Source organism: Ruditapes philippinarum, unplaced genomic scaffold (genome assembly GCF_026571515.1).
Source record: "Ruditapes philippinarum isolate M1 unplaced genomic scaffold, ASM2657151v2 ctg128_1_1_1_1, whole genome shotgun sequence".
NCBI classification, from domain to species: domain Eukaryota; kingdom Metazoa; phylum Mollusca; class Bivalvia; order Venerida; family Veneridae; genus Ruditapes; species Ruditapes philippinarum.
The window spans coordinates 986,529-1,013,318 of NW_026861563.1; the positions used below are offsets into that span (position 1 = coordinate 986,529).

Consider the following 26,790-nt stretch of genomic DNA (forward strand, 5'->3'; position numbering starts at 1 on the left):
AGCAAAATAAACTCATACACAAATATGTATTTTACCATTATATTGTACTTTTCTCTTTACATATAAAAAAAACAAAAGAAATAAACAGAAGTCCTTCCAAGTATGTCACATTTCTACAGAAACAAATGTTCTTGATGTCAAATTAAATACATTGTTGATGACTGAAATCACATGAAAATTCAAAGCTTCATTTCAAAACTTTTACAACTTTAAATGTTAAAGCTTAAAAGAACCACAAGGTTATGAAGAAAAAGATCTAAATTAATTTCAAATAAGAAAGCAATACCAGAAACTTGCTTTTACTTAGTAAAAGTAATAATTGTAAAGTGTGATGTAGATTGACAAATTACTGGTTAGAGACCACCAAATCTAGACGACCATCAAACTCGGGCAACACTAGTTTTCTATGTTCAGTGGTTGTCGATAAATCAGACAATTTTTTATCAAAAATAAATGCATATTCTCAAATACAAGTGTCGACATAATCGGAAATAAACAAACTAGCTCTTCAATTTTGAGAAGAACCTCGCTGTATGGAGTCAAATTATTTCAGGTATCTAGTTCTATTATTATGAAAAAATGTTCCAAAAAAAGTGTCCAGTTGATGGTCCCTGACCAGTAGTCCGAGTCTGCTGTAAGGAATGCCTTAAACAGCTGATCAAAAAATAATTTACTTCAATAAAAATAGTATTCATGAATTACTGAAATTTTTATAATAATTTGAACACTTATCAATATAGCACTTAGCTGTTTTCTTAAATTATTCACATTGTGTTTGAATGAAAAAATAAGTTTGAACCAAAATTGACTATTTAAACTAACAGACACAACAGAATGTAATTCTGAATAACTTTTAAAGTCATGTAACTATCTATGTAGTATAACATCTCATAGGGATGTTGTTCATAAATAAATCATATTTGCATAAGTTAAATTCATATATTAAATAAATAAGCAACTTTTCCCCTTCTTTTCTAGCACAATACAATGTACATGTATTTAAAAACATGGTCCAATAACGAATGTGGTTTACACTCTATAATATTAACTACCTTGGTATTAAATTATTAAAACTGCAGGCAAAACAAAATGCATGGTAAATTTTTGTTTAAAATTAAAAGTCAAGCTTTGCAAGATTTTACACCTTTATGATGGAATGATATATTCATTATTTTTCTGGTACATATTTAAATGAAACAGGTTAAAAATTATTCATATTTTTGTGTACATGCATTTATTCAGTAGTAAACTGGGATGTTTCAGCCTCCATTCCAAGCAAAGCTTGAACAGTTTCCATGGATATGGCTTCACCATCCGACCCCTGTAACTGTAGCGTGGTACCATCAGGATTTTGTATAAAGATTAGCCCATCTTCTGTCTGGTATATATTAGTTGCTGGTATCTGAATTGTTTCAGTATTACCTTCATCACCAATACCATCAAATTCATTAGTCACTTTTGCTTCAACTTTATTTTTGTCACCATTATTATCAATAGCTGCCACTGAGGTTTGGTTGTCATTTAATGATGAAGCCATCAATACATTACCATTAACTTGTGATGTATCTAAATTATGCTCTCTAGTTTTATTTGTAGATACATGCTCGATCATATCTATATCAATGTTGGCGTTTTGTTGCTCTTTATGTTTGGGCGAGGTTTTTACTTGTTCTGACGTATCTATGCTGTTTATTACACCAACAACTTCATTCTCACCATTTGTTTGCAAGGTTTGATTGCCGTCTATAGTTTCTATACCATTAGCTGCCTCGTTACTCTGATCATTTAACTGAGTCACTAACATGGAGTTAGGATCCACAGTAAAGACAACATTCTCATTTGAAGAGTCTCCGTTAGTTAACGTGTAAATAACATTTCCCGTATTACTGTCATCAATACCCGTAAACTGGACTGGGTCTCCATTGGGTAGTGTAAATATCATATTCTGTTGACTTTGGTCTAAATCTGCCACATTCATTTCTTCAGATTGAACACTTGTGACTGTATTAACATTTAAACCCTCTTCCGATCTGATATTCAAAATCTGCCTATTAGCAATGTTCTCTCCTGCTACACTAGTAATAATTTGCTGGAATTCACTAGTTTCACTTGGAACTGAATTTAGCATATTCATATTATTTAGAACTAGCTTTGGCTGCATTGACTGTGAGTTTGAAGACTGAGGTATGCTGAGAATGACTGGTTCACTTGTGACGCTTTGCGATACACTGTTAGTTGCCTGAGATGAATTGGTCAAGTCACTTGGAACAGAACAGACTGTGTATGTTCCTGTAACACTGTCATGTAATATTATTCTGTTCTGTGAATTTAAAACCTGCCCATTTGACATTGTAATAAGCTGATCACCAGTCTGAAGCTGATTTCCAGATGAGGCAGGTAAAATAGTTTTGACTGGTACACTGTTAGTAGAGAATGTTGAAGCACTAGACTGTGGAGAAGAGTTTGTTCCTGAGACAATGACAACTTTCTGTGATGATCTGTCTGAAGATGATGATGATGATAACGATGATAGTGATGAGGAAGATTGAGAATGATTTGAGAATGAATTTGTAAGTAATGAAACAGTTTTACCACTAGTGGGTTTCCCTGAATAAGAACACTGGCTCAAACTACCGTTCACTTTTTGTGGTGACTTAACCTTTATCTTGGATATAAATGGGACACTGTTAACTCCTGCTGGCCCCATATTGTTAGCAGTAGTCAATGAGATTGGAGTCACATTTGTACTGGAATTGAGATTTCTAGCATTGGAGATTGTCACTATATTAGACTTGTGTTTCATTTTTTTTGCAGGTGACACAATTTGTTCAGGTGAAACAACCTCCACTGTACGCTTAAGGAAAGATTTGTTGGTGTAGTCAAAATCCACAGACTGATTGGTGGTAAGGAGTTTGTATCTATACTGAATATCACTATCTGTGTCAGCTATGTCTCTTACTTTATGAGGACCAACCTTTAATCCAAGAGCCTGAGCAATATCTTTGTTGTCAACCTGAAATAAAACAAATTCCTTTAATATATTTAGAAAGTATACATTTGCCAAAGCATTGTAGCTTGTTAACACTTTGTCCAGGAAAAAATTGAAGACTTGAACATTTGATTGTGACACAGCAATACACAAATTGGTTTTGAAACAAGAAGACTATGATGGCCTTACAACACTCACTTGAGATCACTTATTGCTAGAAAAGGTCGTAATTATTTAATGCAGAGGTAGGTCATTGACTCATAGTGCAGCTGGACCTTTTTTGACCATAGGGCAATGTTTAATTTAACTTAAGTAGAAGACTACTTTTCAATTCTACATCTCGAGGTCATATTGTTTCATTACAGATAATATTATTATGTGTTTCCCTTTACAACTTTTGCATTGTAGTGTGAAAGTTAAATTTCTATGCAATTTGACCACTAGGCGTGACATATTTTTGACCCCAGGGTTATAATTCCTATAACATTTGTAGATTTATACTAGGTAATGCTCAATGCTAAATATCAAAGCTATGGACATTGTAGTTTCAAACAAGATTAAAATATCATTTTCTACTTTAGTGTATGTAGATCAAGTGACCCCCAATGCAGAACCAATTTCAACCTCAGGGGCGTGATTCATATACTTTTTGTAGAGGTTCACAATATGCAAAACATCTAAGCTCTGAGCATTGTTGTTTCTGGTGATAAGAATTTTAAATCTGTTTCCTACAAAACTCCAATCTAGAAAGTGACCCCACAGCTGGGCTATTTTTGACTCATGATCTATATAAATTTTGTATAGGTTTACTAATCAATGCTTCAAATCAATTGTCTTCACTCTTTCCATGTTGTTTCACACAGAAATATTTATGCCATGTTATTTCACACGGAAATATTTAAATGAGTTTTTCCTATACAAGTCTATATAAACTTAGTGAAATATGTAATTATTTATGTATCTACACATTCTGGTTGGTAAATACTATACATATATGTTAAAAAAGTTATTTCTGTCACTTTATATACATTTATATTAGTAGTTATAAATTGTAATTGATCTATATAGTACACTGGCACTACATCATGTCATGCTTGTAATGTATATGTTTTGTTGATATGGGCCGGAGGCCAAAATCAAATAAATCCTTTGTCATTGTCATTGTCATAGTGACTCCCAGGGCAGGGATAATTTTGACCCTGAGGATTTTTATAACTTTTGCAGAGGACCACCTGATGCTATATGTCAAGTTTTTGTGGCGGTGTGGCTGAGTGGTTAACACGTCTGACTAGTACTCTCAGTATTGCTAGCAATGTGGTTAGGGGCAGGACATTGTTTTCTTGAGCAAAAAATTATACTCATTTCTTAATACTGCTTAATTCCAAACAAATTCAAGAGTGCACCTATCAGCTTATAGATTCCTACAAAATCAAACTAAGACAGATCCAATATAACATATTACATGATAACATGTGTATTTATTAGGGATGGCAACGAATACAAAAATCAATACTCGAGTACTCGGTCATTTTTCCGATCGAGTACTCGGTTACTCGGATGATTTCCAATGATCTCACAGTATCAACACCGTCCGCATGCTACTTTCGTTTTCTATTTAAATTAATAGAATTCGTAACTATAAATAGGACTGCACGGGAGACAAATTAATTAAAATTAATTCAACAACATCATATTTTACAACGTTTTAATTAATGCAATAGCAAGTTTAAAACGAGTATGACAGTTCATATATCTTTTTTCGTCTTGAAATAATATAGACTGATCGGCGGCAACAAAAGTTTAAAAGGGGTCTAAATACTAGTTCCCCTTATTGTTACATTCATAATAGCAATCGGCCCTTTGTTGTTTTTCAAAATAGTTACTTCCGCTACAAACTGTTACTGAATATCATAAGAGCTGGATGACATAAGCGACACATGTGCGCGTGTCAACCGTTGATCGCCTATCATTTTCGCACCTCTGCAAGGATGTTTTGATTACATTTAACAGGTATTTAATGAAGATATAGAGGATATTTGTTTAGTTCAGTGTAAGATCGGAATATATTTCACCGAGTGAGCACCAAAAGGTATATTTCACGAGTGGCGCAGCCACGAGTGAAATATGGACTTTTGGTGTTCACAAGGTGAAATATATTTCGATCTTACACTAAACTAAACAAATTTTCTTTTTATTATATGCAAAGAAACGTTTTAAAAAGACATTAAACCAAATACTGAATGAAAAGCGCGCCAAATAATAATACAACGTGACGTCATTTACGACGTCACGTCATTAAGTTGGTACCCAGTACTGTGAACGCTGGTATTTCACTGTAACAACGTAAGGGGCTTAAATTCAAAACAGTGAAATTATCAAAGTGGTAATTTCACTGTTTCAAACAGTGAAATTACCAGTTTTATTTCACCGATATATTTCTATAAACCACCGAAAAGCATGAAATAAAATGCATATCTCCGAAAATTGGACATATCAATCTTTCTAAATGGTAAAAAATATAAATTATGTATTTTTTCCGAGTAATCGAATATCAATTTTGTTAACCGATATTCGGACGTTCGATCGAGTACTCGGTTAACCGGTTACTTGTTGCCATCCCTAGTATTTATACAAGAATATTATAGCCATGTATTGTATGTATATATTGTTTGTATATGTCTTTATTTTGTACCATGCAAATGAACAAATAAACCTTCTGTTCTGTTCTAACTAATATTAAGTTTGGGAAAGGGAGATCATTCAAGCAAAGGGACGTTGTTGTGTATCTTTTTGTATTTGACATTAAAGGTGTCAAGTGGTTTTGAAAAGTGCTACTGTAAAATCATTATTATTCGTGGGGCACGAATTTTCGTAGTTTTCGTGGGTAGGTCAATCCATGAATTTAAGATCCGACGAACTTTTATCCCAACAAATACTTCTTACCCAGTCTCTGTTCTATATATTACAAACATGCGTCGGCTCTTTTCCGGCCGATATTTCGTGAAATGGATGTAAATACAGACAGATAGTCAGGTTAGTGACATATTTAATCCGTTTGCAATATTTAAGAAACTTGAAAGAAAACTCAATTTTATGTCCTTACTTTACTGTCACAAATGTCGCATATACATACTTGATCGTTGTAGTCTACTAGGATTTGATTGTGTTAACAAGAATACTTGACATACTCGAGTAAATATGGGAACCCAGGCAATGCAATAATTAGCGCTAATTAAAATTGTCAGTTTGCTCTTATTAATTTAAAAAAAGTCTTTGATATAAATGTCGTAAGTACACAAAACTATAAAAAAAAAATACGATCGCTAAAACAGATTTATTGTACATTGTTTTGTCGTTTTTAGATGATCCAGTTTATATGCATTTTAGTCTGTATTTGTGCGAATGATTTTCCGTAAACATCAAAGACGCCACCGACTTTAACAAGATCCACATGGTGTTATAGACCGAGATTAATTCATATGCATGTAAATTTACACAGTCGCTGTGACGTTGCGTGTAGTTACTGTAAAATATGTTAAGACCAATTCAGGGTGTAAACTTTTAAACTCGCTGGTTAAAACCTGTCAGGTGTCGTATAAATTGTGCCATGTTTACACCGGGGAATTACAGGGGCAGTGTGTCCAATGGAGGTGCATATCATGTCACATAAATGTGTTAATTGCAGTCAATTATCGGCAGTAACTGTGCTATATTAGAGTTATGCCCAGAGGCAAGGATTAAATTTATTAACAAGCGCTGTGTGCCAAGTAAAGATATGTACATGTTGTAAGAAAAATGTTCGGCAATGAAGTTTAAGATTACTTTGCATTAGGTTACTGTTTTTTTTTACAAGAAATCGAAAATCCACGAATTTAAGAACCCACGAAAATGCCTGTTTTGATAAAACCACGAAATTTCATGCCCACGAATATAAGTGAATTCGCAGTATTTGTTTTATTTGAAATGTGCCCAGCAGAAAAAGTTAATTGTTTCTACTTAAAAGTAAACAAAAGGAAGATATCTAGAAAAAAGGATATCTTGGAGTGTATACAGAAACAAACCAATCAATTCTAGTAGAACTGTGAAACTTGTCAAAATAGGTTAACCATATTTTAAAGTAGAAATAGCACAGGAAAATGAATGCTGAAGTTATGAAGCTTGAGAAAGTCAAGAGCCATATTGTCTTGTCTTTGTATAGACAATAATACAGCCATCAGTGGTTAGAACTAAAAGCTGAACGCCACCAGATGAGCAAAAATATTTCGATAAAATCAAACCTGAAAAAAATGTACTAAGATTTTAGGAAAGAATAAAGATTCAAAATTCTAGTAATTATTTACATAAAGGTGTGGTGCTTTTCTATGTCCATATAACTTTTATAAAATAGATACCACAGTTATGTAACTTGACAAGATCATAGTGATTAGTCTTTAACTTGGTTAGTAAGTGCAAGTAGAACTCAATAATAATTCAACTTCTTCTAAAAGGTTAGCCATACGGATAGACAGACAGACAGGCTGTTCAAATACTCCCTTTAAGGGTATAAATACTGTACATAGTACACATGAAGCCTATTAAACCATCTTAAAGGCCCATTGTGTAGTGGAAATGCTTTTTACAATTCTCTAAAGCTTTTTATTTATAATGTCCTGTTAAAGTTTCCTTAAAGTTACTCACTGAACAATGACCTCAACCATGTTTGCTTCTGCTGCTTTCTGACAGTAGTCTAGTTAAAGTGATTAAGTATTTTGTATGGAAGTCAAAATACTACTTTGTTAACATTTTGCATCTTTTGAGACAAATAATAACACACTCTGTGCAACTTTCTTAGGGTAAAAAGCACAAAACATTCTCTAAAACCACTGTTTTTAATGTTATAAAACTTATGTTTGCCCTTCTAAAGATGTAAATATTTATTTGTTTCTGAGGCATAATGTGCCTTTTATTAGAATTATTAGATTCTTTATCAGTTATAAATATTCTCTGATGTATAGAAGAGCTTAAATAGAATAAATTTAATTAGTTTTCTTAGAAACATACACCTATCAAACATCATTAAATGTTGAAATGACCATAAATTGTAAGTTTCAGTCCTATATAAACTTAACTACCATACCTGTAACAAAGACTGGCTTTGCTGCCTTTCTGTTTCTGGTTCTACAACATATTGTAAATATTCTTTGCACAACTTTTTCACATGCTCATGGAGCTTCTCATATTCCTTGTATATATCATCAGCATGTGGCCAGGCTGGATTACCTTTCTCTACCTTCATCAAGAGGAACTCCCACAGTGTAATCACCTTGGCTAGTCGAGGCAGAACTACCTCCATCAATTCCTCATCACTACATTCTCTAGTGATCTACAAGGAGAATTATTTGAACATATTACCTTCAGGTCATATATAATCTTTTTTAAATCACAATCAACACAATCATACTGGTGATATTTGCAAACAATATGTTGCTTAACCTTAATTGGAAATGCTACAGTACCAGAAATACAGATAGAGAGAAAAATGGATTTTATATTTCAACAGTTACTATAATTTGATGAAAACTAAAACATTCTTCTCTGTTTCTGGCATTTTTGAAATGTTCATAGTGTTCATAGACAGATACTTCAAAAATAGCCTGTCAACTGGAAATTTCGCCTTATCACCTGTAGGGAAAAATCATACTTTTAAGCTTTGCACACCTGACTATTTTCCTAAGTTTCAGAACAAGGGGACTTTTTGTACACAACAAAACCTCTTTACACCAAATTAACTCCTTAAGAAAATTGCCTTTTACAAAACACTTAAAACAAGAGCTGTCACAGGAGACAGCAAAGCTCGACTAATAAAATACTGGACGCAGTAAGGAAGACAAAACTATGAAAGAAAAACAATTATGTATATATATGGGCCAATTTTAACCCCAGGGCCCTTATGTTAACACCTGTTAGAAGACGTTTCATGCTAAATATTTAAGCTCCTAAGCTTTTAGGGTTTTTTAAAAGAAGATTGTTTAAGTTTTTACTATACATAAAGGGAAAAACAATGACCACAGGGACAAAGCCAATTTTGACCCTAGGACTTTTATTTGAACAAGCTTGGTAGACACCCACTAGAAAATGTTTCATGCTTAATATCTAAGCTCTAGCTATTTGGGTTTTTTAAAAGAATTTTTTTTAAAGTTTTTACTATATACAAATAAGGAAAGTCAATGACCCCAGGGGCAGGGCCAATTTTGACCCCAGGGCTTTCTGTTTTTTAAAAGAAAGTTTATACGTTTTTTCTTTCGGTTGCCATGGCAACCAGAGTTCTGCATGGAATAAAATTCTTTGAACAACTTTTACAGTTGGCTACCAAATGAACATTCCTGTGAAGTTTGGTTGAAATCAGCTGTGCGGTTTATTAGGAGATGTCGTTTATTAAGTAAAAGTTCACGCTAGACGAAAAGCGATCACAAAAGCTCACCATGTCACAGCTAAAAATAGTATCTTTTTAAAAAATTCCAAGTTCAAGAGAGATAATTCTGAAAATGTTGGTGCTAGAGTTATGAACCTTGTTACATAAGATGTGGTTGATGATAAGGAACATATATTTGAAGTTTGAAGTTGATACCTTAAGAAATGAAAAAGTTATAGTGAAAAATATTTTACAGCACCAAAACTTTAACATGAAATCTGGACGCCGACGCTGGGGCGAGTAGGACAGCTCTCCATAAACTTCATATAGCTAAATATTATTATGTTCTTAGCATGACACATGTATGGCCTATAATATGTTAATATCTATTTAAAGCCATTCTTTGTGAAGTGTTTTTGTTTTCAAATGATTTTAAGGACATTATTTAGAATGCTCCAGTCTATATGTGACAGATACTGATTAAAAGATGTTAAACCCATTCAAGCAAACACTAAGCTGTTAACTTTTTCACCTGAATTATATTTGTTAATCAATATCTGGCCTTTTTTCCTCATATAGTAACTACCGCTAAACAGAGGAATTCCTAAAGCTAAAACATGATTTTTTTCCCCAATTGATAAGTATAAAATTCCCAATTATCAGTCTGCATTAATGTTGTTTTCTTTAAAAGGGAAACCAAAAGCAAAAACATTAATTACTTACTTAACTACATAAAAGATACACATACAAAGGCTATCAATAGAAGCTATTTGCATATACATTATGTTTTCATTTGTTTCTATAAGTTACTAGATAATTCTGAATTAAGAGTTTAAGACATGTTGGTGGCATTCCCAAAATGTTGAAAAAAGATCTTAAAATAGACTTCAACAAAATTGAGTTTTGAGTTTAAAGACACTTTTTTTTCCCAAAATTCCAATGATGTTCCCAAAATGTTTGAATACAGGAATAGGCTTTAACATTATTGTCATCCCTTTTATCACAAATACTTATCTTTCAAATGATTTAAATTTAAACAATATTGCAAAGACAAACTGTCAAAGGCAATTTTTCTGGCATACCTGTATATTTTTTTTTTATTACAAATTTAATACAAAACCAAAATTTGTAAATATGGATAGAAATTATGTCAACCTTACCTCCTTGAGTTTGTTCAGCCTCTTAGTTTCTGGATCTATTTTATTATATGCCCCTCTCCCTCTCCAGGAGCCCCTGCCAAATCTTCCCCTACCTCTACCTCGTTTTGGTGTTGGGGTGTATGTCAGACTAACGGAGGAATCCCTACTGTCTTCTGAGAAGCTGGCAGTACTGTTAGCAGTGCTGTTAATTCCATTAGGTGTGGCAGGAGTTGATAAAGTCAGATCTTCACTCGACACTGGAGTTATGTTAGGATCAGGTGGCTCTATAAATATATAAAGAGTTGTGAAAGATTGAGCATTCTAAATTAAAATCTCAACACCACACTGTAGTGTTCATATATGCACGACTACTTTTCAACTTTTGTGAAGGTGATTGGTGATAAGAAAATTGAATGTATGTAGAAAGTCCTTTATCAATTGTATCTCCTCTAGGCTCTAAACAGACAAGTAAAATTAAGTTCTTGGCCACATCCTTGGCAACACACATGAACAAATATAAAGAAATCACCACCTTTTTCTAATCTTATCTTTTGTGCTGTTGGAGTGATAATGTCATGTTAAACATACACTTAACAAACGTTCTAACCGATCACTTTTTAAATTTTGATATTTTATAACGGGTCAATAGATCCTTATAAAATTTTGCACAGGTGATTTTTGTGTCATTTCTTACCGATTTGTGGACAGAAAAATAATTTAATACGGTTCCATGCACTCACGCGGGAGACAGGGCGCGGTTTACACATTTTGGCACAAAATGTTCGTGCAGAGCGTGGTGAGTATTAAATTTTACATTGCATAAATCCTTGTTAACTTTATAAGTGAAAAAACATAAAACATGGCACGAATGTCGATGCAGGATCGTGCCGTAGCAGTTGGAATGTTAAATGCTGGAGCCTCTATCAGACAGATGAGTGGCTGTTCATAAATATTTTTTTTAAATATCGATAAGTATTATTTAAATAGAAAATGTTATAATTTTATTATTCTCAATGTGTTGAACTTCATTCTCTTAGAAATAAAATAAAAGTCGGATCTATTGGTATTATTCTTTTTCATATATAAGCGAAAACTCAGGGTGATCGGTTAGAACTTTTGTTCAGTGTAGATTTTTGCTGGTGTTGTAAAGTGGTATTTTATAAATAGAGAGTTTTGTAAAACATGACATTATTTCATAATGATGACTGCTTTATAAACATCTTGTTGTATAGTGAGAAAAATAAAAAATCTCATTCCTTTTTCATGTAAAACAATGTATACTGGGCAGGAACCAGTTTCTGGACAGAATTCGAGTTTTTTTAATTGTCTATTTTTTAATAATAAACATGCATTAATAAAACTAACACACCAAAAACCTGAGCTCTAACTATGTCCCATAACACAATGAATACTGCCTGGTGACGTAAGCAATGTACAAACTGAAGGATTAAATTAGGTCATCAAAAGTGTAAATTGTTCACTCTTGCATAACCAGTTTCCGGACATATATTAAGCTGCTATTCAAATCTGTTATTTAAGAAATAATATATCCCAAACTGTGATTTTATCGCTCAATAACATCACTGTTTGGAGTTCGGATGCAAGGAATTATATCACGAGGGCATAGCCGGAGTGATATAATGATGCGCATCCGAAACGACAAACAGTCATGTTATCTAGCGATAAAATCACTGTTTTGGATATATTATTTCGATTCTAACATGACATCAACAAATAAATGTTGCCGTACTTGATAGTTAAGCAAAATTGCGCCTGGTTTGTTTCCGTACTTATTGTCAGCGCGTCGGATTTTATAGAGGTTATGTCACATGTATAATGATTACGTCACATGTCTAAATATAGGACGTCAAACAGTGACTCTATTGCATATTCTAACACGACCCGCATTTTTCCCTATTGAACATAGAAGAACCGAAAGTGTGTGTTATTATGCTATAAAATCACTGTTTGACGTTCTATATTTAGATATGTGACGTAATCATTATACACGTGAGGTAACAACTAAAATGTGACGCGCTGACAATAAGTACGGAAACAAATCAGCCGCAGTTAAGCTTATTATAATGCACGGCAGCATTTATTTGTTGATGTCGTGTTAGAATCGAAATAATATATCCAAATCGGTGATTTTATTACTTGATAACATCACTGTTTGTCGTTCGGATGCGCATCATTATATCACTCGGGCTACGCCCTCGTGATATAATTCCCCGCATCCGAACTCCAACAGTGATGTTATTGAGCAATAAAATCACAGTTTGGGATATATTATTTCTTAAATAACACACACTTTCGGTTCTGCTATGTTCAATAGGGAAAAATGCGGGTCGTGTTAGAATAACTGATAATTATTCTAATAAAACAAAAAAATTTCTTCTCATATATTAGCTTTCTTATATAACTAAGCTGATTTACTGAAAAATATTTATGATAGGAAAAATAACGATCACGTAATGGGTCTCGGAATGACTGAAAAGTGAAAAGGATATTTTTGTGTGTACGGCAGCAATGAAGTGCGAAAGTGGAGTAAACCTAGCTAAACACCGTTTTCAGATACGTTACAGGTTCAGCTCTGGGGATTACACCCGATGAACTTAGAATGAAGTACACTGTGCATTAATTGCTACCCCAAATTATATCCCGAAATAAACAAAATATTGCGCATGCGCAGAACAAATTACATGCCCCAAAGGGATATAAAGCTGTTTTTAAAACACTGGTAAGATATCCTCACGAAATTTTAATGATGTATCAACTTGGAAGGAAGTTTATTTTCTCAAACAATCAAACCAAGCCATTTTCATGACATATAATACCGATCGTCATCGATAAAGACAAAATTAAGCCGTTGTAATACTTGTCCGGAAACTGGTATTGTCCGGAAACTGGTTCCTGCCCAGTATACACATAGATTAGATGCTTGTTAAAAACTTCTCTCCACAATTAAAATATTACACACCAGTATAAAGTACAATGTATATGTTTTCTTTTTTTCCCTAGTAGCAAATAGTTGAAACTCAATAATTATCATATATAGAATTTGATGGTATTTGATGGGCATAATTTCCTTATAAATTTGAGCATTCCTCAATCCTGTTAAGCTGCATTATAGTGTTACTAACCATTGTAAAAGACGGAAATTTTCCATTTAAAATGCCTTTTTAAGTAAGAAAAGACCATCACTAAATAACCCATTAATGAAATTTGATGGCATTCATTGAAGTATCATTTTCTGACTTATTCATGCCAAGTTTCATTACAATCTTACAGTTGTGAGATATTGATCTAAATGTAAATAATCCTTTCAGAGTTTCTTTTATTATATTATACAAGCTGACTAACCAATTTTAAGATATGGATCCAGACAGGACATATATAATATTATGTATAGATAGTAAAAGCAACATCATTTCAATACTCTCCTTCAAGGTGTGTGTGGGGGGGGGGGGGGGGGGGGGGGGCTGGGGGCATAAACAAAAGAAAATAAGGTGATGTGTTGTAGTACTATAAGCCATTCATTACTACATGTAATAACATCACAAATTCATATCTTGTCTCCTATACATAATGCTAACAAAAGCCATGTTGACATATCCATCCCACAGCTAATGTGAATGTGTGTATGAGAGCAGAATCATTAATTTAAAGGAAAATTTAGTAATACAGGCTGATGGTTAAAGTGATAAAGATGTGTCCTGGACAAAATACAAACTTTTGGAGATTATTCATATAAAGGCTATACAGTTACAATTCTGTGTCACTGCACATCTTCCACATATCTTTATCTTGAATAATTTTGGAGTTATGCTTTGCACAAAAGTTATTTTGAAGTTTACGTAGTAAACGCGGTTTATGCAAGATCTAAATTAATTCTACTTTCGATTTGATGTTTACATCGTCGGTACTTGACCTATATCCGGTTTCTAATACCACGTGACTAAATTCAGCTCCCTTATCAACAAAGTAGGACCCGCATCAGCAGCAATACGTATGCAGCCTCTCGATTTCCAAAGCGCTCTTTGTTCACACGCACATTAATTTAGAAAAATAATTTTACACCACCATCCAACTACGCCTCTCACCTTGAAGAGCAATGCCTTCTGGTTAAGATCTTGTCAGTATGCCTCTCATGGGGACTAGGCTCGTAAGCCAATACCAAGAAAAAAGGAGGCATACTGGCTCGGACTACACCAGACTTAATGGTTTTAACATGTTTTATGTCTTATTTCCAGTTTTAGTTATATTTATCATATAATCATTCATTTGGTCTGATGTTTCTTAGCCAGTTATGCCAAAAATAAAGATTTATAAGTCTATCACTTGTTTCGTGGTTTTAATTTGATTGAATATAAATGTAAATTAAACGAGAGGTTATTTAAAAATAGACATTTCTGCCATTGCATATCCTATTGTTCTCTCTGCTTCTCTTTAAAGTTTCATGTCAATACTTTTTATAGTTTTTTTTGAGTTTTGTTTCCAACAGAAAAATGTTAAATGGGACAGACAGATTGAAGGTCAGACAAAGATTATTATTCAATCCCTAAAGCCTTTTCAGCTTGAGATAATTAAATATTATTTAATGTTAACAATAACAACTATAGCTGCCAAATGAGTGTAAATAACCCTCCCATCTATGTCAGACAATATTGTGTCAGTGCTATGTATTCTACCACGGGTGACCATGACCTAGCACCATGGGTGACCTTGACCTAGCACCATGGGTGACCTTGACCTAGCACAACGGGTGACCTTGACCTAGCACAACGGGTGACCTTGACCTAGCACCACAGGTGACTTTGACCTAGCACCACAGGTGACCTTGACCTAGCACCATGGGTGACCTTGACCTAGCACCACGGGTGACCTTGACCAAGCACCATGGGAAACCTTGACCTAGCACAAAGGTGAGACTGGTTCTGAACATGGCCTTATTATGATGAACATCTAGTCAAGTGAAATGAAATCAATATGTAGTTAGGTTAAAGTACATCTTTCAAAATACTTGGTGTACATCATAAAGGAAATCATTACAACAGAAAATGCTGCAATGTACTTGATAAAAATTTGGTTAACCACTAAAATACAGAAAATGTACAAATGGTATTTCCTCAATAAATCAACATTCATTTTATGCATATTACCATAATACGATGACTGAACTATATACTGTGTGAATTATTTGAAAGTGTAAAAACCTTGTCAAAATGTAAATGACACACTATCTGCATGGATCACAGGTGGTCTTGGACAATTACTGTAAAATAAACATTTAATGCCAAAGCCTTAAATAACTTTGCATAAATGTATCTCCATTAATTTGAAGTAAAATAAGAAACACATTGTTTCAAGAAAATATCCAAAAACTAAACTGAAAAGCATTTATAAAGACCCATGCCAAAAAATAGTCACTTACAAAATGTACAAACCTTACACATCTTAAAATTGTTGGTAAAGTTTAAATTTCCCTTACATTACAACATTGAATGTAAACGTCCGTAAGTCTGATGCTATATGACATAAATTCACGGAAATTGAGAGACATATATATTTACAATGCTTCTTTTACTCCATACCGTGCTTATATGAGCCCAGCAGGTGCTTATCAATTTCTGCTTTTGTGCTGAATGACACAACAGTCATGTTCAAAAAGGTTAAAAGCTGTGTTAAAAAAGTACCAGTAAGATTGTGTCAATAGCAATATTTCACAGATAACAAAAAATCCAGCAAAAATGGGATGAACAAGTCAAGCGATCATAAACAGTGGATAAAGTTAAAAGCAATATTAAGAGTTAGTGACATCAACCCGTTCGCAGTAAATTTTAGACTGTATAAAAATTTACTGTGCTAAGAATTTCAAGAAACATTTTTGTGCATGTCTCTATAAATAAATGGCTTGAAATCAAAAGTGTTACCTACACAGTAGTTCTGAATGAAATATTGACACATTGTCACACAACATACTTATGACATTTGAGCATGGGCTGCATTACGTTACCAGGTAGTCTTGTAATTCGTTCTGTCTAGACAAATGATATTTTGCTGCTCTTTTGCTTGCATGTACACTACGTAATAACAGATCAAATATCAGTAAAAATCTTAAAGAAACTTGTTGTGTATTTTTATTTCAAAACCATTGTTGTCCATGACTTACTGCGATTGCCCTGGTACTAGTAAGATAAAATGCAGTTTTACATATAGGATATTAAAAGAAGTGAGAGATGCACAGACTGAAACAAGCATTTCTTTACCTCTTACACCAACTAACTTCTTATCAAGTAATCCCGATCAATAAAAAAAACTTAACCTAGTAGTAGTTTGTGTATCATTCATAAGTTTGCTGAATGTATACACCAAAACTCAATGAAAACAAAAAAGCTTTATAAAACAGTAGAGTACATGTTTGTTATAAATAATAGATTACCCATTTCCCCGTCTCCATCCATATCTATAGAGCCATGTGATGGATTGAGTCTCAGATGTCGCCCCAGTCCAGCCCTTCCAATATAAGCTCTCTGACAAGTTATACATTTCCATTTCTTTGGTTTAACTGATTCAACACCTGTTGCTGAAGAGACATAAAATACATATACATCATGATATAAATGCAATAAAACATAAAGTGTAAAAACAAAACAGGCAACATATCTTACCTACTGTAAAACATTTTCCTGAAGTAAACTTTTAAAATATAAGCAAGGAAGAGAGAATTCTTCCTTCTGAATTATTTGGCTGGACAGTAGCAATATCTCTCTCTTTCTTACTGTTTTTGGGGAACAGTACAATGTACTTGTAGTAGGGGGGATTTTAACATCTTCTCCCTTGTAAGCAGAATTTCAGGCAATTTTTGCTGCACATACATACAAGTTATGTGAAAAGCAACAGCTGTCATTCGCTCTACTAAGGACTTAATAGCAAAAACAAGAATCTGGATAATGTAGGAATTAACAAAAAGAAAAATTCATTAAAAAATTAAGTCTTGGATATTGACTAAAGAATTTTTTATGCTCACAAGGGCAATATTTCATTCATACCAAGAGATACAGGCATTTGACAGCGACTTCCAATTATGATCTCAAAGACATGGATTAAGTTTCAAGTGGATATCACACGTTCAGTAGTTTTTGAAGATTTATGTTGTATGCAAACTTTAACCAAAAATCTTTTAAGTTCACAAAGGACCATAACTCTGTCAAAGTCCATGCCAAGAGTTATGGGCCTTGGATAGTGACATCTAGTCATGGACACAAAGACCTGCATTATGATTAAAGTCATCTTGTATGTAAAAACTTAGGCAAGAATTTGCTTACTTCACAAATTTTCTTACTTCACAAAGGACCACAATTCAGTCAAAATCCATATCAGAGTTACAGGCCTTAAATCCCGAAACATGTGTTAAGTTTCAAGTGAAATCCTTCAGCACTTTGGAAGATTGATGTTGCATGCAAAACTTTTACCAGGAATTTTAAAGTTCAGAAATGGCCATTATTCGGTCAAATCTGAGCTAGAGTTATTGGCCTGGGATAGTGAACTATTATGATCTTAAATAATTTATTTAAATGTGTGAAGTTTCAAGCAAATATCTTCAGTGGTTGATGACGATATGATGTTGTACAAGGCTATGCAGACAGATGCCTAGGTGAGTACAATAGCCCAACTATCTTTCAAATGAGCCGTGTCACGACAAAACACATGTTGTGTTTGCGACCAGCATGGATCCAGACCAGCCTGCGCAGTCTGATCAGGATCCATGCTGTTTGCTATCAGTTTCTCTACTTGTTATACGGTTTGTAAGCGAACAGCATGGATCCTGATCAGACTGCGCGGATGCGCAGGCTGGTCTGGATCCATGCTGGTCGCAAACCCATTATGTTGGTTTTGTCATGACGCGGCTAAAATAGTTATGCAGAAAAATGAACAAAACAGTTCTAAAAGCTTTTTTGAATACAGGTTAAACTGTAATGACATTTAGAATACAGACTGAGACAGTTAAACTAGGGCTTGATCTTCCTTGTTCATGTTTTCACTTGTTCTCTGAACTATAAATTCTGTTTTAATACTCTTAAAACATGCAAAGATTCACTTGGAATGTGAATATATCTACATTTCTTACGTAAATAAATTTTTCTTAAATTACACTTATATAAAACATATTTTCCTAATTTTGAAGTGGAACTTAAATGATAACTCATTCACTCCAATCACTGGGCAATGCTATAAAGGAACTTCACATGCATCACAAAACAATTGCTGAAATTCAAATGAAAAATACTGCAATAAGTAAAACTGTTTTATTCAAAACTATGAATTAAAGTAGCATGCCTCCAGACTCATGCCAATTTCTATTGAAATTTGAAAATGTATTCAAAAGTAAAATTTTGTGAAGTTAAGAAAGAAAATAATTTACACATTGCAAATAGCACTTACAATCCACGTAAATTAACAAACAAAAAAAGATCAATATGTGCAGAATTAGTCATGCAGCAGATATTTGGTAATGAATACTGCAAATTCAGTCATTAATCAAACACAACAAGTAAATTATTACTTGAATCATAAATCTTTTTACTTTTCTTAAAATCTCTGTACATTTTTCTGAAGTCTCATATTTTTTTAAATATTTGGCTCATCTGGAGGCATGCAGCTTTAAAGTTTCCTACATTGACATCTGATACAAAGTCAGCCAACTATTCAGTATTTATACACAGAGCATCAAGATAACATGGTATTTTGTCATTCCTAGTCTAATCAATATTTCTTTATGTTTGTTTGAAGCATTTTTGCTTATAAACAAATGTAACAAGGTAAAATAAATTGAAAGTTCAAAACTTTAAATGACAACTTCAAAGATTCTTTCCACCAACACTGAGATAAAAGCCAACCTAAAAAAAAAACATGAGCTGCATTAAAAAACTATTTCTATGTTATAATCTGGTCACATGTCATTTTTAATATACCTTGTCTTGTTTGCTCCCAAGCAAAAGAAACATAATGTTCAGCAATTGTGACAGTACTTACAGTTACACCTAGTAAATTTACACAGTAAATGTGACATTGCATAATTTAGTGTAATACTGTTAAATATGGTAAAACCAATCCAGGACTCACTGATTAAAAATCAGCAGTGTTTTATAAATTATGCAAAAATGAATTACATCAGCAAATAACAAGGGCTTTATGTCCAATGGAGCTGCATCTTATGTCACATAAATGGGTTCATTGCAGTCAATTATCAGCAGTCTATGTATTATCAACAATTTAGTTTGAAGTTCAGGACAGAGGCAAGCATTAAATTTATTGACAAGCATTGTGTGATACATACAGTAAAGATCTGTACATGTGGTAAGTAAAAAGCTCATCAAATTCAATTTCGCTTTGATGTTCAAACTCGGCGAAGCTGAGAAACTTAAGGCGACTTAAGTCACTCAAATCGCCCAGTTGCTAGAGCCCCGAATTTAATGAATACACAAACAAATATTGATCTACATGTAGCAATGTTTAATAAACCTAAATAAATAAGAGATTCTTGGTTCCAAATTGTCAATCTATGAAAGCATTTTTCCTCTTTAGCATGCATAGACCAAGTTGAAAGCATGTGATAACTGAAATGGGCCAAAACTGGATTTTCAGCTTGACTTTTGGGCTCAAATCTGAATTTATTATCTACTCAAATTTCAACACATGTTTAGTACATTTGGTATAAAGAACCTACAATACCCATTAAGTGGCAAGTGTTTTTATGACCTACTTATGATTCATGGTTTATATTACCTTCCAGAAAATAACATTTATATCATAAAGCCTATGTTCCATATTATTGTAAGTCAACATAGAACTGTCACATTTCATTACTTTCAGTTTGCATATATTTTGAACAACACTGAGTTGAGTGTCTTTTCAGACATTTAATAAATCAAACAAAAGAAAGGAAAAGTGTAAGTTTTGGCATTTTTCAACATCAATGTGACATGTCAGAAAGTATTTGAGAAGTAATATCTTCATCAGGGCTCTCGATTGACACGGGTATCTGGGTTTTGACTCGTGAAAATCAGGAATGCACACATTTGACTCGTGACAAAATCTGCACAAGAGTCATTTTGCCACATGGGAATTTTAGCTATAGATGCATCAATTATTACCTTCCATCCACTCCTAATCACCTATCAAATCCTACATATGTTAAAATCACACTCATTAAAAATGTCAACAGGCCATTTAAGTCATGTATAAAGTGCTTTACACACTGTTTATTGCCTGTGCACTGGAGTGTGACTTCACCCGATGATAATTATTTAAATTAGTCTTTGCCTTACTTTTTAAAAAAAGGTGGAAGCGCAATTTTCACCCTATAGGGTGATGAGCCGAAAGTAACAACTGTCACAGTGACAATCCACCCATAAAAAAATCTTAAGAGAGAAGTCACTACTTCCTCAGCTCAAATAAAAGAGAAGTTTGAAGGAGTCGAGCTACCGGCAGTAAATGGACACAATCTACCTATAAAAACATAGAAGCCACAACATTAAGTCAATAAACAAATAGTTACCATAGGACACAAAGTTTTCGTCATCATCTTTCCTATCTGGTTCATCTTCTCCTTCATATTTAAAATCAGAATATCCACCATCACTATCATCATAGTCTTCATCATAATCAAGCACATGAATATGCTTAAAGTCTTTCACCATGTGTTTTGGTGGTTTTGAAACTCTACCTGATCTTGTTTTAGGACGCATCTTTTTTCTCTGTTCTTTTTCTTCTTTAGTTAATTCTGGTCCTTCTATCTTATCTACTTCATCATCTTTAATCCTCTTTTTATATGTTTTTCGAGGAACAAATGACATGACAGTTTGTTGCCCAGAAGGTTTTGTGCCATCCCCTGTTCCATCCTTGTGTAATTGGGATGGATATATTACCCGATACACAATTCTTGTATTTGTCTGTGGATTAAATAAGACACTTGAACCAGTTGCAATATTTTTACCAATTTGCTGCTGTTGAACAACTTGCATTATTTGCTGCAATTGATCTGTTGACAATTGTTGAACAGGCGTATATTGATTGCCTTGCTGGATTATTCTAATTGGATTTTGACTTGACCCTAAGGGTGCTGAACTTTGTGGCAAATGTTGTTGAACAATAATTTGTGGCTGTGAATCATTTTCATTTAATGGAAGTTGGGAATTCAAGGCTGGAGCTGTGCCTTCCTCCAACGCTTCACTGTTTTCAGTAGGATATTCCATCACATCAGATTTACTTGCTTGATTAACAAAATCTGTTTCATTTATAAAATTTACGGAAGTGTCACCTACATAGCCCTCTTCTACATGAACTATATTATCTTGATTTGAAGCATCATTTATAAACTGAATACCGCTGTTTATTAAAGTTCCATCATGCAGAGCCTCAGTCTCTTCATTATATTGCATTTGGACAGCAGGCATTCCAGGGAATGCACTGCTAGCATCAGCTAAGGCATGCTGAAGCATTTCTTCATCGGTGACATCGACTCCTACCTGGTCAACAATATCACCGTCCATTTGAGCAACTTCTTCACTACTGCCATTCATTCCAACATGGGAAGTAACCTCAGATACTAGGGCACTGTTATTGTCCATGTCGGCCATATTTGTTTTGATTTTGTCCCAAGATCTATCGGTCACAGTTTCGTTGTGACTTGGGATTTAGAAGAAAAGGAAAAATCACGCTAAATATGATTATTTTTTAACACAATTTAAATAGGACTTCATTGCATCAATGCCTTTAAATGATTAAAAACAGGGTTTCATTTTAACCATTGTAAGTTCCTACAACTCTCTTTTTTTCGCCATTTTGACGATAGATGTCGCCCTTCCATATAACATGAGTTATCGTTCATTGGGTAGGTTAAGTTGCCGACGAATAACAAGAAGTTCGGAGGCGGTAAATATGAAAATGTAACATAAAACAGGCTTAGAAATATTAGAGACATATTTAAATATAGCTCTGAGGAATTATTCTAGACGTATCAGTATGAATACTCTATATTTTTTAACTTTGATGTTAGAATATGATAAGAAAACCTTATTTTACAATTGGTTTATGCTTTTCACAAGGAATCAAATCAAACTGATCAAACTGGTGAAGTGACTCATAAGATAAGTGAGGAGTGTGTGTGAGGGGGGAGGGGGAGATGAAATTGGCATTTCAGAATCCGAAAATGTATCTTCTTTGTAGCGCTAATATATACCAAATCTAAATTCAGATAAAAATGTGACAATTGAGGCATTAACACATAATATACTTTTTGAAATTATCAGTAAATCCAGAAAAAAATGTGTTACGATTTCAACTTAAATTTAAATCACACTACTGTATAGTTGAGTTATTTTGCATAAAAAACAAACATTTTTATGATAATGTATAATTAAGAGTGGCAGTAATGATTTGAGGTGATTTGTAGAATAAAATCATTACATAGCGACCAGCCTTCAGCAAAAAACTAAAATTACCAGACAATACGAGAAAGTATCTTGTTTATCTAGAGGTTGAGGGTCAGTATTCACAAAGACGAGGTGCCAGCCGAATCTGGTTTAGGTTTTGCAGCTGTTCTGAACGAGTTCTAATCCAATCACCTCTCTGGCGTGGGTTCGATCCCTGGGAGATGCTTTGGTAGTTTCGCACGGAGGAAGGTAGTCTAGTTCTGGTGTAACTCTCCAGGAACGATGGTTAGGAAACTACCCGCCTATATGACTGAAATACTGTTGGGAAAAGGCTTAAAAATGAAACAAATAAACAAACAAACAAAACCTCTTTATTTCACATTTTTACATTTTGACAGATCTTAGTTATTTCAAATACAATAATCAATTGATTTATTTTTTACCTTGAAATTCACAATGAAGCTTGATGGAGTATGATATGCATTTGCTATAGATATTTTGGACTCAAAAATTGAAAACGATAATATATGGGATGTGGTATGAATTTGATATGTATTTTTTGTACTTTGGAAATGGAAACGTGGTTAAATTGATGAGATGTGATCTAATAATAATTTCTATTGGAACATCATGTGGTTCAAGCGCTGAAAGATCTTTGGTTACATTTAATTTTCAAGGTGTGAAACATCTGAGCAATTTATTACGCTTGTTATTAGAATAACTTCAAAATTTCATGACAATATAGACAGCAAGTACGACCCTGTATTATTCCATTTTGTTTTGTTCCACCCATTGTTTTATCATTTAGGGCAGAAACGAGTTTTACTTGGGGACCATATACCGCTTTCCATGGATTGGCACTAACGTGTCACACAGAAGGTTCCAAGATCACCGCCGTATTCATGAATACATCCGCGGACCAGTAAGACAACGGAGTGATATGAATATACTCATAAATTAGAAAAAATACCAAGCCAGTGGTTGAGTAATTGATTTTTTAAGGTTAAAACTCAAATGTGTATACATATTCACAATTTTTATAACATCACGGGATGTTCATTTTAAAAAAGAAGCCTGTATAAAATTTAAAATTAAACAAGACTAATTGTTTATCTTATTTGCACTAGACTAGATATTAAAGACATACAAAATTATGGAACATGTACTTATGTCACTAAATATATAGAGAGTAGTTTGCAATAACCTTGGATTGCCATTGAAAGCCCGAAAAAAGGAGAAAAAAGAATCCCTAAAAAAAGTCCAAAACGGCAAAATTGAAAATGTTGCAGGCTCGGTTTGGTGGAGCCTGTTCATGGACGGTACGGTCAAATGCAAACTACCCTCCACGCGCCCCTTGCACCGGCTTAAGCAGAATTCAATATTTAATATGAACTGGTACAATTTTGAATTTTGAAACATCCGCAGATGTGTTAATACGGCGGTTATCATGGAACTTTCAATGTGACACAGTAGTGCCATGCCATGAAAAGCGGCGTATGGCCCCCGAGTCCTTAATTCCAACGAGGTTCTTGTACATTTACATACTAAAACTAAATAATTGTCCGTTTTAAAAGTATACTAAAATATATACTAACTCGTTACTCGTATCAATTTTACTATTATTTTATTTGCACGAGTTAAAAAGGAGTCAAAGACACGAACACTTATATCTAGCCAAACTATATCAAGTAAGTACGAGTTTCTAGACTTTTCAAGTAATACAGAGCTTTAGAAATGTCAAATCTTTGTTTTTAGTGTATGTAGGCAATTCCAGTCATTGGTTGCACTATTTAAGTAGGTTATATCATCTTGTCCATACCTTTTTGGAACTCTAAAATTGAGCTGATTCGCCCAAGTTGAATAAAATAGAAAGATATAGAATCCATTAAGAAAGTCCAAAACGGCAAAATTGAAAATGTTGCAGGTTCGGTTTGATTGAGCCTATTCAAGGACAGTACTGGAAAGTTCAAGCTACAGTCCACGCTCCTAGCACCGACTTAAGCAGTATTCAACATTTAAACATGTTATGGTAAAATTTTGAATTTAGAAACAACCGCAGATGTGTTCATACGGCGGTGATCAAGGAACCTTCAATGTGACACGTAAGTGCCAATCCATGAAAAGCGGCGTATGGTCCTCAGGTAAATAGTGCCCTAAACGAGAAAACAATGCATATGTACATCATACATATAGGGGCGTGGACAGTAGCTTGCACTTTCCAGTACTGTCCATGAACAGGCTCAATCAAACCGAGCCTGCAACATTTTCAAAGTTATCTGTTTTTTTTCGGGATTCTATTTCCCTCTTTATTAACAAGTACAAAGTTTTCTTTCAAGTATGAAGGGCACTGGTAATTAACATTTTTTAATACATGGTTCAGACGTTTTTGCTTATTTCAGTTTTCTACACTTACCAAAGACATATCATTAAGACTAACATTACTGCCACTCAATTATGAACAAGCAATCTATGTTTTTCAACAGATATGGCTTATCAATAAACATTATTTTCTGAAAGTATCTATCTTTTTTCACAAGTTTAAAGATTTTAAAAGAACATCATGCCGTTAGAATTTTTAGTTTTGCTCTTACATAATATAATTATTGCCCTTTTCTGTAACACTTATATAATTTGCATATAGCAAAATGTACCGAGTTATACCGAGACATGTTTAATTGAATCGAAAAGGGTTTACATAGCGCGTTTCCAGACCATTCTCTGTTTAGTCCTAATAAGGAAAGACAAATAATCACAGATGCATCTTTAGCAGGCGTTGCAGCAATAATTCCCTAAGAAGATAATTCGTGTGTTATACAAACATATATACTTAAATTGGCAGATGTTGAACGAATCTCTAACAGTCAACAAGTGAAAGAAAATTTAGCGTTAGTTCGATCATTAGCACATTATTCAAAGGATTTGAAAAAGACACAAGGAGCTTCAACATAGGAAACTAACCCCGCTATGACCACAAGCAAACGCTGAATATGAGCGATTTATATGAAAGTCATAGGCAAGTCAGTATGAGGCTCTCATATGCACCATATACTTAGTTAATCGGAAAGAAGACATGTTTGAAATTACAGGAACAGCAGATCTACACCACATGGGGCAACGAATGAAGCTCCTGCACAATAATTATTGTTCTACAGAAGACCTATTGGCATCAAAATCCCCAATGTACTAATATATTAAAACAAAATAAATCTAAAAAGGAGATTTATAAATGCCAGAGAAATTGACAGAATATAAAAAGAATGAAAGAATATGCAGATAAGCGAAGAAACTTTGAAAAAACAGAATATTAAATAGGCGATGTCCAGTGTGTTAGTCTCAGTATAGCAAAATAAACAAAATAAACTCAAAACTCTATATATGACCCAAACAAAGGTGCTAGTGGCATTGATTTGACCTAAAATGTGTTTCACCTTGTTATTTATGCAATAAAATATCCATATATTTAAAGAAAAATTTTATGTTATATTGTTATAAAGACTATAGACAATAGGCCTATAACAGTAAAAAATATATTTTTTAAATATATGGATATTTTATTATTAAACACAGTTAAGGTCTAATCAATGCTCTAGCACCTTTGGACCCAAACATTGAAAATAACTGATGATAAAGGCAGAGCCAAAAAACCACAACAAATCACTAGAAATTTAAGCCCCTTCACAAGATTATTGCGATATATATGTACAATGAACGAAGTCATTTTCAATGAATATTTAATTATTTTTAATCGCTTTGCGCTTTTAACGCTACTTTTCGCGTTTAAAGTACCAAATCGCAACTTTTCGGCCATTTGTCTTATGATAAAAGCCGAGTTGT

General features: G+C 33.7%; 1 protein-coding gene across 1 annotated transcript; it reads right to left on the reverse strand.

Annotated features, from left to right (window-relative positions):
* Positions 1-22,385, reverse strand: LOC132716155 (uncharacterized). The gene is made up of 5 exons (XM_060699356.1): positions 21,081-22,385; positions 16,962-17,105; positions 10,541-10,803; positions 8,106-8,351; positions 1-3,013 (listed from the first exon to the last, which is right to left on the reverse strand). Exons 1-5 carry the CDS (start codon positions 22,159-22,161, stop codon positions 1,235-1,237), a joined length of 3,513 nt encoding a protein of 1,170 aa, XP_060555339.1. The 5' UTR covers positions 22,162-22,385; the 3' UTR covers positions 1-1,234.
* Between the last annotated feature and the right edge of the window lie 4,405 nt (positions 22,386-26,790).

What these genes read in the sequence shown, in the direction of transcription:
- LOC132716155 (XM_060699356.1), bottom strand. Translation starts at nt 22,161, where the DNA reads ATGGCCGACATGGACAATAACAGTGCCCTAGTATCTGAGGTTACTTCC. An exon ending in CGAAAACTTTGTGTCCTATG is followed by an intron (nt 17,106 to 21,080) that starts GTAACTATTTGT and finishes ATGTCTCTTCAG; the next exon opens with CAACAGGTGTTGAATCAGTT. An exon ending in GGATGGAGACGGGGAAATGG is followed by an intron (nt 10,804 to 16,961) that starts GTAATCTATTAT and finishes ATATATTTATAG; the next exon opens with AGCCACCTGATCCTAACATA.